The 13,676-nt window shown below is 40.9% G+C and overlaps 1 protein-coding gene across 4 annotated transcripts; it reads right to left on the reverse strand.

The window, feature by feature from the left end:
- Positions 1-3: 3 nt before the first annotated feature.
- Positions 4-10,609, reverse strand: u2surp (U2 snRNP-associated SURP domain containing). 4 transcript variants are annotated; one of them, XM_030078730.1, is made up of 26 exons: positions 10,483-10,609; positions 9,585-9,683; positions 9,359-9,473; positions 9,052-9,176; positions 8,874-8,944; positions 8,252-8,340; positions 8,075-8,110; positions 7,883-7,965; positions 7,466-7,631; positions 7,146-7,357; positions 6,700-6,743; positions 5,176-5,280; positions 5,022-5,088; positions 4,734-4,897; positions 4,447-4,609; positions 4,255-4,334; positions 4,048-4,135; positions 3,807-3,944; positions 2,921-3,110; positions 2,731-2,811; positions 2,208-2,259; positions 1,945-2,092; positions 1,678-1,788; positions 1,462-1,589; positions 1,152-1,337; positions 4-506 (listed from the first exon to the last, which is right to left on the reverse strand). In XM_030078730.1, the coding sequence occupies exons 1-26, from the start codon at positions 10,525-10,527 to the stop codon at positions 368-370; spliced, it is 2,925 nt and encodes a 974-aa protein (XP_029934590.1). In that variant the 5' UTR covers positions 10,528-10,609; the 3' UTR covers positions 4-367. The 4 variants fall into 4 exon arrangements, with proteins under 4 accessions (XP_029934590.1, XP_029934589.1, XP_029934591.1 ...); XM_030078729.1 differs by having other exon boundaries at positions 1,152-1,361; XM_030078731.1 differs by lacking the exon at positions 8,075-8,110 and having other exon boundaries at positions 1,152-1,361.
- Positions 10,610-13,676: the final 3,067 nt, after the last annotated feature.

A 13,676-nucleotide genomic window follows, 5' to 3' on the forward strand; every position in this document is an offset into this window, starting at 1 on the left:
TCATTTATTAGGAATTCTTTTTAATGTGAACTACAAAAACAGAAAATGACAGCATGAATATAAGACTAGAGTCATCACACTCTGTACGGGTGCGGTTTATCACATGGATGAATTCCAATGGGCGGTGGTGGTAAGGAGTGGGGACACACAAGCGCACTTTTTTGTACAATATAAAACAGCAACGGCCCAATCCATTTGATACACAACATGGACACCCGTGCACCAACCACCTCTCATTTGTTTTTACATGAACATCTGGGCAGGGATATTCAACTGCCAGCTCAGTCAATTCTTTATACAACACGGCGCAGAGGGGGAGAGAATGGGGAGGGGAGGGAGGAGGCTGGAGCTTGGGGGAGAAGATGTGTCAGTGTTTGCTCTTCTTTGATTTCTTGTGGGACCGGTGAGGCGACCTAGATTTGGAGCGGGATTTCTTAGCTGATTTCTTGGGCGTCCTGGAGCGTGACCTCCTGGACCGTTTGGGTGTGCGAGGCGATGAGGGAGATCTAGGAGAGCAAACATGACAAGCATAAGAAATCTCAATTCCCTTTTCTTCTTGTGCTCAAGTCAGTTCACCCCACTGTGTTAAATAATCCTGTCAAAGAAATTTGGCAAACAAAGGGCTGGACACTGAGACCTGGCTCCAGTGAGAAACAACGCAAGTGTTTGCTGCAAAAACCAGATTGAAACAATTTGCCTTATCATTCATTTTTCCTGCTCTTTTACCAGAAAAATGCACAATCTTTATCTCATAGCTCAAGTGCAAGCATTACAACTGCTGGGAAAAATAATAAAAGAAAACCAAAGAGTTGCTACACATCCATAAAATTACAAACTAGATTAGAGACCTGCATTTAAGCGATAAGAGCACTGCTCTCACGCTGCTGAAAACTGAAAACATATTCTCTTCCCAAACCCTCACTGCATCACATATTATAATCTTGCTGTCAAAACATGCTGTACCATTTGACCTAGTGTATCATAATTGAATCTGTTATTTTGAGGATTTGTAATATTTCCAATTTTGTGTCCAGTTCAACTGAACAAAAATTGACAGAACTGTTAAGGAATCTACACTGATAAGGGTCTTGTTGACAGGATAGATGTCAGGAAAGATTGACAGGAAAATCTTATTGGACAGACTGTCGTACCTCTTGGAGGACTTTTTGTTGCTGGAGCGGGGAGAGTCTTTATGGGAGGAGCGGGAGGACACATCTTTAGAGTAGGAGCGATCGGACCGTTCTGATCTTTCCGAACGTTCTGAGCGGGGTGAAGGTGAACGCCCTCGTCTGCTGCTACTCCGGGATGGGCTAGGTGACCCACTGTGACGCCGTTTCCTATCAACCAGAGGTTCAACACGTCTGAGATAGGACAACAAACTAATCACCTTTAGCATAAAGCACAGGCAGTATACTAAAACAATGATACTGCTACACTGTGTGCAAATAAATGGTATCTCACCTCTCTTTTCTGGTCGGTGTGTCTTCCTTTTCTTTTTCCTTCTTCAGGTCTTTCAAACGGGCCTCAGTTTTCTCCTTCTCCTTTTTCTCCCTCTCTTTCTCCCTTTCAAGTTTCTCCTTTTCTTTTTCCTGAGGTAGCAGAACACAATTAATGATGCAAAACTGAATCCTTGATTTGGTGTTGGCTGTAATTAAAAGCCACAGGCTGGTTAAATACCTTTTGTAATAGCTTGTCCCTGTAGTGCTCCACCTGCTCCTGAATACTCTGGCCAGGCTTCTTGGGTCTTTTCCCAGACTCCAGCTCATCCTGGAACTTCATGACTTTAACCTGGGTGAAGAATACAATGATGGGAAACTCATCAAACCAACAGTCAAAATGTGCGACACATACAAAGGGATTTGAGTTTCCACTGCATTCAAAACAGTTTTAGATCATAATATACGAGTGTGTGTTGTATGCGGGAAGTGGTAAGTAATATAGTACCTCTATCTCTCTCAGCTTGGTTCGTTTCTCCTCATTCATTTCAGAGATCTTGGCTTTAACGTCGGTATCATCTCTGATGGGGTTTGAGTAACTCTGAGGATCCTCTGAACGGGGGCTCTTGTCATCATCATCACTCTCCTCCTCATCCCTTCAAAAGGCAGACACAAAGTCAATGATAAATGAGAGAAGCAGCACAAACCTATTCAGAGTGTAACACAACTGACAATTATCCTCAAAATGCATACACACACAAAGCAACTTACTTTTTTGTTTCCTCTGGCTGCTCAAATATTTCCCATTTTGAGGTTGTCACAGCTGAGGAGAAAACATGACAATTGTGAATGAACACCATGCAGCTGAGTGTAACTACCACTGAGAACACAGACCTCAGAAATGCTGGTATGAGGTATCATCCTCATCAAAAAGGACTAATGTGCAGATGTCAAATCTTCCTTACTTTAAAAAAAAAAAAAAAAAAGTACTCAATGTAGTTTATGACCACTAGAGGCCCTATAGTGCACACAAGGAAAGCTAGATCCCTTTTATGTTTACATATACTCCCTGCATGCCCTGAGCATTAGGACAACGCTGCACATACACACCAATGAAAACAACACAACTTTCAAAATATTCCAAAATAAGGTATGTATTCAGCATGATTATAAGGCCTCAAAGACACAGAGTATGTTTTGGTGAGAAATTGTGAATGTAAAGAAAAACAAATGTGTATGAAAGGAAAACTACATTGGATACCTTTCATACTTGGATTGCACCTAAAAGTCTCACCTTGTGCTTCTAACTCTGATTCATCCACTGCTTCCCATTTGGATGGCGCAACCTTGAAGGTTGCCTCCTTGGACTGATCTACTGTAAGACCAGAAAAGTAAAAAGACATCAATTTTGAAGTTAACTGACAATCTATTTAATCCAAAGACCCCATTCACAGCCTGTCGTACAACATCCTTTTATTACTTACAGGGTACTCCATCTATGTCCTCCTCCATAGGTTTGATAGGAACACCATCAAGGTCATCCAGAGGGGCTCCATCGATGGGGGCCCCATCTATGGCCCCTGAGTCAATAGGAACTCCGTCCACATCCTCCAGTGGAGCCCCATCAACATACTCCCCAATAGGAGCCCCATCAATGTCCTCTGCTGGCTCAGCCTAGACCAAAAACAACACAAAAGGTTGGCCAGGTTAGCCAGATTTTCACAGCAGTGTCACTGACAGTTGTTTTTTTTTTAACCAGTGGTTTCCAAATGACTTTTCCATAAACTCTTGCTTAATTTCCATGACCATAAGAAACTATTTATTGTTGCCACTGAAAGGTGTGTTTTAACACTACATATGCTATGAAAGGTCTGTATTTCACATGGAAAAACAGTGGCAAAACATATGGTTCAAAATTGGTGAAAATAATTGAAATGAAGAATGTGGGAACTGTGTGATGCTGGAGAACAAAAAAGTTTTATTTGCTAATATTAGGGCTCTAAACTGAAGCACTTGATAAACAATATGACAAACTGGCTTGGTGATTCAGCTATATAGATTAACAAAATGTTACAAGCTTGGCACTCTTCCTGACGCACCATCAGACGTCTGTATATCATATATTTATGCGTCTCTCTAGAACAAATGATTAATAGACATACACCTAGGTAAGGTTCAATATATTTAAGTCCTAGCTCAAAAACAAAGTTTGTAACTGGTTAGATCAAAAATGAGGGTAGTTAATTACTCACAGAAACAACGAAAGCTAGTTTCAACTTTGTTCTCAAGACTGACACTTCTAGAGCTTGAAGTTTTCACAGCCATATGAACCCTGCATTAGGGCCAGAGTGTTTTTATCAGGTTACTGACCTCCACTATGAGCCCAGGAGACTCTTTGTCTGCTGAGAGGTTGACCAGGCCTAGAAAGATGTTCTGCAGTTTGATAAGGAAGGGGTCTGGGTACACTGCCCAATCCTCCCACGCCCGGAAACATGACATCACCCGTTGCTGCCACACAGAAGAACAAAAGATAAGGATGGTTGAGTGACATACCTGAGATAATCCATAACGTGTCAAGTTTTCTGCCCAGGAATGGGTGGACATCTGTTACCTTAAAGTTCTCACACTGAAGATGACCCTGTATCGTTTTGTATGTCGCGTTGAGGTCTGAGAAGATCTGGCAGAGCTTGGTCTCAAAACTGAGTGGGCGACAGGACAAAAGCAACTGTTTACAATACAAATAACAACCAAATTGTATCTGAATCTTGAACTGACTGCACTGTTCAACATGTCAAAATTTAATTACCAAATAACTTACTATTTTCTGTAGTAAGACGCGTTAGCAACTTTGGCAGAAGAGTTGTACAGCACATCAGAAACTAGATATAACCGTGCAATCTGAAATGACAAGAAAAAAAAATAGTTTCACTTGAATTGTCAACCAATAAAACTGACATTGATGGAAATTCTTGGTCCTTTTTCTAAAAACAGAGTCAGGGTTAGGCCTTGCCTTCTTGGGGAGAGGGGTCTTGAGAATGGAGAGGGACTCTGTGATGCACTCCACAATCTCCTCAGCAGCCTCAGCGTGGCTGAGACAGAACAGCATTGCTTCAGCTATGTCTCCCTTCCTGGGAGTCAAGCCTCGCAGAATCTCCTCCAGTTTATCCCGCTCTCTGCAGATATGAAAGGACAGAGAAATGAGGGAGGGAAGAGGCAGAAATTCAAAACTTATTCCAGGAATGTATTTTTTATATTTTTAATTAAAGCTACGCAACCACCGTGGACAAGGAGTCTTACTCTTCTTTCAAGCAGCCTTTCTTACTGGCCTCCTCCTCTTCCTCCTCCTCATCACCATCATCATAAGGGCCGTGGAGGTAAGGATTGAGGGGAGGGGGACGCCACAAAGAACCGTTCTTAAACATCCTGAAGTCCTCTGTTCGCCATTTGGCTGGTGCTTCACCCTGAGCAAATAAAACATCCTTTACAGTAAAGGCCAAACCAATTTCTGCGCGACTATGATAAAAACACATCACCTTTCACTTCAAATTACACAATTTGCCACTGAAATAAGTCAAGATATTGAACCTGTAGTATGGAGTAGAGTTTCCATCGGTAGTACACGTGTGCTGGACTCTGGTTTTCAAATAAAAATCTGGAACAAAATCATCAAACATCAAAACTCTGCAAAAATGACTCAATAAAGACAAAAGGTAATGTACTTATGTGCATTTACGCTCACCTGTACATGGGATTGTTGATTTCTCTGTTCATTATCATGGCTTCAAACATTGGGCCCTCACGCACCACAAACTCGATCATTCGGTGGATGAGAGAGAGCAAATTCCTATAAGAAAAACACAGTTAAAGCAAACAGATTCAGAGTGGCCGGACTTTTGACCATATGCAAAGCCTGTCTGCTAACCTTGACTATGCCTCTGGGCCTATGTAGACACAGAACATGAACGTGTACACATGTATCAATGCAATCAAAAATCAATACTTAAAAACTCAGAACTCATTGTGTTGAAACATTTGTATTTACAAGGAATTAAAAAAAAAAAAAACAGGTAATAATTCGGGTAACAATAAAAATTAAGAAAAATTGGATTTCAACTCTGTTTCCAAAAGATTGTCATCAAAATTCATGCCCGCATACTTTCAGGATACCAGTGCGATTTGTTTTTAATTACGTTGCACTGCCTGGACCCTTTCATGTACTTCTAATTCCTAGATTAAATTTGCACTGAATGGTGAACAGTGAAGCTGAACAAAATGGGAAAATTAAGAGTGGGATGTTGCAGAGACACTGTATTAACTGACAGTATCTTGTCAATACAGTACCTTTCAACACCCACTCTCTCAGCTCCTGACTGATGTGAAGTGAAGAAGAAGAACCAAAGCAGTACAGGATTGTTGGCCTAAATAGGCTAAATAGGATATCTACGGCAGAGTTGGTCATTACTGAATACAGTGCAAATGGGATGACTAGTGTTCTGCAATTTGAGATAAGGCTGGGGAGTTATATGGTGCAAGTTGGATATAATTAGCCTAAAGTGGCCAACAAAACAAAGGATGTCTTTCATTTGACAACACAGATCACATTTACTTGTATTGGAGCCGATCGTACCAATGGCAGGGTAAAATTCTGTATACTTTCCCAATCCATCCCATGATGCTTTTCAGGTCCCTCGCTGCTGCAGACAGTTCAACTTGTGCTGCTCACCAAGGCCAATGTCAAAGGTCATATTGACTAATAATGGGAAGTTTGGATTTGTTGGCAGGGACCAGATTTACTGAGCCCCTGACAGAGTGACAGAGGCCAAGGGGGCAGACGGTCTGAATGAGCAATGGTCAGAGAGCAGGATCTGACATCTAAGGGTCTAGAGTCAGCAGGCTATGTGGGAGAGTGCCATGTCACTAAAGTTAAGCTAAAACATGAGAATGAAATGTTGATGTATGGGAGTGACACTGTGATGCTGAAAAGTCATGATCTTTCTACACAGGACATAAAATAAGTGCTATGAACATGTTTTACTAGATACATATGTATGTTTTTATGTGAACGTTGGTTAAGCGTGAAACATCTGATGCCACAGCAAGTAATCTTCTATGTGCTAAAATGGAGACAATGCCTCAACCATTGCTCACCCATACTGACCAGCCCCCTGTAGCATGCAGTGATCCAATTGATCAAACTTTTGGCTTCATTATGGGATGTTTTTTCTAAGTTTTTACACCAATTAAAAAAAAGAAAAACATGTACCTTTCTGTTGGGATAACCACTTTGACTATGGCTTGCGACAGAGTCTGTATATGAAGTCACATCAGATAATAAACATAGAATATGTGAGTATTGTTAAAAGGCAACAGGTGAAAAATATAAAAAATGCATTTAAAATTGCAAATAGACAACAACTTTCCTTTACTGCTGTCAGTTTTACAAAAGGCCAAACACCCCTGACACTGTATTCATTAACCATAAACACCTCTCTAAAGTATTTTACACTAACAACATTTCATTCTACCCACCATTTGACATAAAATGCAAAACTAACATAGTTCAGTCAACATGATAAAAGCTACCACTTACAGAAGTTAGGAATAAAACCTTGACCGACTTCTCAAAATGATGGCTAACATCTTACCAGCAGAATTAACAAAACATTGCCATAACCCATGAGAAAACCCTAGGCTGACAGGCTGAGTTACCTTGTCAAACTCCTCCTTGTTTTTGGGCGGAGGAAGCAGGGCAGCATTGGGGTTCTTCAGCCTCTCACGGGGCTGGGCGTTGAAGGGCAGGCCAGAGGGGGGTGGGGGGAGTGTGTGCTCCATCATGGAAGGAGGGATGTAGATGGGGTGTGGAGGAATGGGCACACCTTTGCCCCATCCCAGCTTCATCTCAAAGTTCATTATCATCTTTCCTGCAATCATCACCATAAAAAAAAATATTTAGGCTTGCACAGCTGGGAGGCCCAGTTTCACCTCTATTCTCTAAAGGATTAATTAAATCAAGAGATCTAACTTTGTACCATTTAGATTCTTGAGTGCTCGCTCAGCATCCCTCCTGTTCATGAAGGCCACAAAGCCACAGTTCCTCTCCCGAGCCCTCTCCTCGTCCGTCCTTGGCCACATGATCTTCACACTGGCCAGTGGGCCATAACGGCCAAACTCTTGACACAGCATCTCCTCATTCATCTACACAACAAAAGACAGGAGGACATGAAAAAAGTGACTACTTGCTGTGCACACTGGGATTAGTACCATTACTACAGAGACAGCCACCTAAACTCGGGGACAATGAACAAAAAATTTCCACTCCATACTGAAACGATGACTACAGGCAAAGTACCAGACTCAAAGCAAGACTTGCTCTATGTGACAAAGCTATCCATGTGTGTTGTAGTCTCCTGTTTTTGATCACGTTACGTTCAGGCACACAAATGCACCTGGGGATTGATGTTTCCGAGATACAAGTTAGTAGTGGATGGGTCTCCAACATCATGGGAACCTGGCGCAGAGTCATCTAAAACTGCAGAGACAGACAAGAGACGAGAACTTTCTTTATGCTGTCTGACAGGACAAGACATTTTCTTAGCAAGATGAAGATATTCAAAGCCACTATATTAAGTCAAAATTACCACTGGACGGACGGTTTCTTCTTGAAGAACCATCCGCTAAAAGAAGCAGAAAAGCAGTATAAATTTTGTTTCTGGGCAATATTGAAAATGGGGATTAGGGGCAAGGCGTGCGGGACAGGGCCTTTTCAGACCCAGCTTGTACACAGTTTGATAGTCATGCAGCTTGCAGACACTTACACGATCGTCTTCCATCCATTCCAGAGAGAGGTTCAAAGCGACTGACGCGTCCTTTCATCTTGTGCCTTTCATCCCTTTCTTCCTGTATTCTGTGAAAGAGAGCATATTATACAAGTCAGTGGCACCTGTGAACTTTTTTCCTTTCAGTTTTTATTTACTCAGGAAAAAAAAAAAAAAAAAAAAAAAAAAAAAAACTGAGCACAGTGGATGCTCTTTACAAGCAACATGCTGCTTCACATTCACACCTAGCAGCTGCCTAGCTCAACCACTAAGTGACTGACGCGATGCTGGGGCCATTGAGCAGCTCCATCAGAGCAGTCAGTTGCTTATGGGCACATCTGCAGTTGATTTTGAAGGAGGGAACGCCTTTCATTCAATATCTCCTGACTGACTGAATTTCACTGATCTCCTTGCACTGGTAGACATGTGAAACATAATTTCGTTTTTATGTGACGCATAAAAATGACAAATAAAGAAATCTGAATCTGAATCTCCACACACCTTTTACTACACACTCCTTGGATTCAGAAAAGAGACAGTCCGGTCAAGCCCACTTCTCTAACATGAGACCTCCACACAAATATAACAAAAGGTGATAAAAGATTTATTTGCCAGCTCTTACTGTTTAAGTTCTTCTTTGAAGAGCTCCAGGTTACTCTTCTTCTTTTCTTTTTCATTGCCTTTCTTCGGAGGCTGAAATACAAACATGAGAACAGTGTGAGAAAAGTGAAGTGGTAGGTAAGGTACTGATTACCTGAGTAACAAGTAAAGGCTGGTTGTACACAGTAAAGGTTACATACATGTCTTTTATCTACTGCTAAAAACTGGGGAGGGGTTTCCAACGGTAAGAAGCTCTTGGTTTGGGTTTCAAAACGGGACTTGGGCTTGTACAGCTTCCCCCTCTTGTCATCAGCAGCAGCCTCCTCTGGAAGAAGACACAGTAGGTCAGTTCCAACTTCCACAGCAAATACATTAATATTTGCCCGTTGTGCTCTTAATAAATTAACAATTTCTACAGCAAGTGAAGATTATACACTGTACCTATTCCTTAATAATTTACCTTTTCTACCAGGGAAACACATGACCTAGCTTTTTAATCTCCTTTACCTTTTGTTGCATTTGCAATACCACCACGGACGAACGCCTTCACCTTGCCCTCTCCACCTCCCTCAAAAGCAGCAAGGAACTCCTCATAAATCTCTGCAGCCGCCCGCTCATCCTCCTGAAAACAAAAACCAGTATCAGTTAATAAAATAACACTTCAGTGAATATGTGCTATAGGTAATGCAGAATTCTGCTCTCAGTACATGCATTTTAAGGCCTTGCTACTTACCTTTTTCTTTATTTCATCTTGCTCCTTTTTGCTCAGGGTTCTCTTTGCAACTGCCATTTTACCAATGCTGAAAGACTTGAGTTTGCTCTCAAGCAGCGCCTGCAGATGTAAACAAAGCATGGTGGGTCTACAGGTGGATTCTGGCCAAGACACACGTTAACTAACACTTTCACTGCTCAACTAGAATACATCAAGTTATCAAATTGCCACTGCCTTCAGCTAGTGCCTTTTAAAAGCTCAAGTTACTAGTACACCGTGACAGCTCACAACATGCTAACGGGCTCTAATCGGGATACGCATATCGATTAGCTAAACTCAAAGCAGCTCGACAGCACACCAAGTGATATCCTCTCGCTTTTAACCATATTTACACGTTGTTTACATGTCTGCTTGATGTAAACAGTGCACCTTTGTTTGTAGCAACTAGACTTTGGGCGCTACATTAATAAGAGGCCTAGCTAGCAAATATGTGCTGCAGCGGTCTTGACGAAAAGCACTGTGACGGTCTGCTAGCGCCGAAATATCACCGAGGCCAAGATACTAAAAAACAACTAAAACCGACCGAATATTCCTGAAACTTACTTTCTCGGGCACTTACGGGAGTTTTAACATATTCGTTTTGTCAACAATATTTCTTCCCAGATCAAATGACTAGGCTGGGCCCGGCCTTGCTTGTTGTGGTTGCTATGTCGTTAGCTCAGCTTAGCTAAATGAGCTAAGTGGTGTGGCTGAACCTTAGCCCGCTAGCTAACAACGTTGCGTACACTCGCTACTCTCACTTGTTGCAAGCTAAAACAAAGACGAGCGTAGTTGCTGTTTTTAGGGCCCGGTAGTAATTTCGATTAATTTATTACAATTTATGAGATCTAAGTAACACCAATGTAAAATATCAAATCACCTTAGCGCTAGCTTTTTGAGAGCCAGCAGACGTTCGGTCCGCCATCTTTTTGTTGCACTAACACATAATCGATCACCGATGACAAGATAACGATGGCGAGGCAAAGTAGTCACACACTAAATCATCGATGGCTATTGATTTTGATTTACCGCCACCCTAAAAATAAACTCGGAAATATTCAGATTTAACTATTATTATGTGACGAATCACTTTAGTAATGACTTTGAATAACAAAAAGAAAAATATACAGGCTGGATAGCACACATCAACCCATTTCAACGTGAACAGACCTTTTGTTTTATTTTATTTATTTATTTATTTATTTATTTATTTTAGGTTATTGTCCAACGTTTTCATACTGAAATATGCAGTGGTAGAAGATAGACCTAACATTACTTGACATGCTCAACAACAATTTGTTGCTGTAGAAAATTTAATTTATGGCGATTTAATAATATTTTAAAGTGTAATACCCCTTCCATTAATTTTTAATAAGCATTTTTTTTTTCTCTTTTTTGGGACACTGTGTATTTAAGATGAACTAAGAAAATAGAACATAAAATGGTACAGATACAAAATATATGCACAGAATGCATTCAAATAAACAAGTCAAGGAAACATTAAAAGACTGGCAGATTTTAAATAAAGCAGTTTATATCAGTTTAGGGCTCATTATGGGTTACAGAGAAATGTGAGGTTGACTCAACAGAGTCAACCTCTCTAATTGAGGCAGATTTTAGTGAGAACAGGACCTTTTTAAAATAACTATGTTATTTCAATTCTTAGCCTAGTGCCACCACATGGCCACTAGATGGCAAGGAAAAAAAGCATGTTAGGCCCTGAGAGTATCACAGGTCTTAATTACCAGGTTGAATGACAATTAAGGGCCCCACTCCAAGACTCTTGGCTTGTTATGTGACAGATCACAGGAGGATGCATGGGAATAGTTTCAATGCTCAGATGAGTGCTTAAATAATGCTTTCTTTCATGATCTTTGTCATTTTGACTGGAACAGACTTAACCTCATTGGTGAAGTGGAACTGGCCTGGAAATATTTTTATGACGGCTTCCAAAACATTTTGAACAAACATGCTCCTTTTCATAAGTTGCGTGTCAAAGGGCGTAATAATCCCTGGTTTTCCCCTGAGCTAAGTAATCTGCTAAGAGACAGAAATACTGTATGGGCCAAAGCAAGACAAAGCAAAACAGATGCTGACTGGCTCACCTTTAGACAGCTCAGAAATCGCTGTACTCAGGCCACAAAGAGAGCAAAATCTGAATATTATCTTTCAGAAACCAGCAAGAATTTAAATCATCCCAAAAAGTTTTGGAAGACGATCAGTTCTTTTTCTTGCCAGGTTTCCTCCACTGAACTGCCATCCTTTATCAATAATGGTTCATGCATGATTACTGATAAGACTGAGATTTTGACCTGTTTCAATGAGCATTTTATTTCAGCAGGTTTATTATTTGAGTCTGGAAAAAGGCCTGACCATCCAGTTGAACACAGAAATGCTTTACCTGTCGGTAAATACAAAGTAGAAACCCCATTTCATTTTCAGCTTTTATCTTCTACCGATATATTAAGAGAGCTGAAACTGTTGGACCCCAAGAAATCTGCAGGTCCTGATCAGTTGGAAACCCACTTTCTCAAACTGGCTGCAGATTACATTGTTTTCAGTTTTATGTAATCTCAGCCTTTGCAATAGTTAGGTCCCACACATATAGAAATCTGCCTTTGTCCTACTCTTGCTAAAAGGAGGTGACCCCTCAAAAGAGAACAATTACAGGCCTATTTCGAAGCTGTGCATTTCAGCAAAGGTTTTCGAAAGGCTTGTTAGCAATCAATTAAAAGACTTCCTTGAGATGAATGACATCTTATTGAGACACCAATCTGGCTTTAGAAAAAAGCACAGCACTATCTCTGCAGCTCTGAAGGTCTTAAATGACATCATGGAGGAGCTTAATCTAAAGAAAGTGTGTGTGGCCTTATTTTTAGACCTATTGAAGGCATTCGACACGGTGGATCACAATATCCTGGTTGACACTTTATACAAAATTGGTCTATCGGAGCATACAGTTTCCTGGTTCCGAAATTACCTATCAGATAGATCCCACTGTCTTCAGATGGCTGGGTCATCATCGGAATTCTTAGCAGTCTTGAAGGGGGTACCCCAAGATTCAGTGTTGGGACCTATTCTTTTTTCCATCTACATGAATGATCTTTGTAATGACTTGTCTGACACCCTGTATCATTTTTATGCTGACGACACGATCATTTATTGTTTCGCACCATGTGCTGCCCAAGCCTTTGCCATTTTACAGTCTGCCTTTGACAAAGTCCAGTCTCACCTGCAAAGCTTAAAGCTGGTGTTGAATGTCGATAAGACAAAGGCAATGACGTTCTCCAGAGCTACTGTCCCTTTACATAATTCCCCTGCCTTAATTTGTCAGGGAACAGCCATTGAGCTGGTTTCATCATATAAGTATTTGAGCTTCCATATTGATCAACACCTTTCCTTTAAAGTACATATATAAACCCTTGTATCCAAACTCAGGATAAAACTGGGTTTTTATTATAGGAACAGATCTTGTTTCTCCCATGGAGCTAGAAAATATCTTATGTCGGCAACTTTTCTCCCACTGCTCGACTATGGGGACATATTGTACATGCACGCTTCAGCTACCTGTTTACGCTCTCTGGACACTGTGTATCACTGTGCACTGAGGTTTGTCACTGGTTGTAAACATCTGACCCATCATTGCCATCTGTACCAAAAAGCGGAATGGTCTTCCTTGTCCAATAGAAGATATACACATTGGATGACTTTTATTTACAAGACCCTCCTTGGTGTGGTACCTTCCTACCTAGGAAACGATTTAATTCGGAATCAGGGACACTATAGTCTACGAGCATCCGATTACATTAAACTCAAGGTCCCCCGAGTGTTCACAAAGATGGGTAAAAGAGCATTTCGATATGCCGCTCCATTTGCATGGAATTCTTTGCAGACTGCCTTAAAATTGCCTGAACTGATACCATTGGACAGTTTTGTGAAAATCCTCAAGGATAAGGAACTTGATAGTATACGGGATTGCCACTGCTTTTAAACCATGATATCTGATCTGATTTTACCTGATTTCTACCTGTGTGTATGATTTTGTCTGAATGATTGTTACTGTGTAATTCAGCT

Source organism: Myripristis murdjan, chromosome 20 (genome assembly GCF_902150065.1).
Source record: "Myripristis murdjan chromosome 20, fMyrMur1.1, whole genome shotgun sequence".
NCBI classification, from domain to species: domain Eukaryota; kingdom Metazoa; phylum Chordata; class Actinopteri; order Holocentriformes; family Holocentridae; genus Myripristis; species Myripristis murdjan.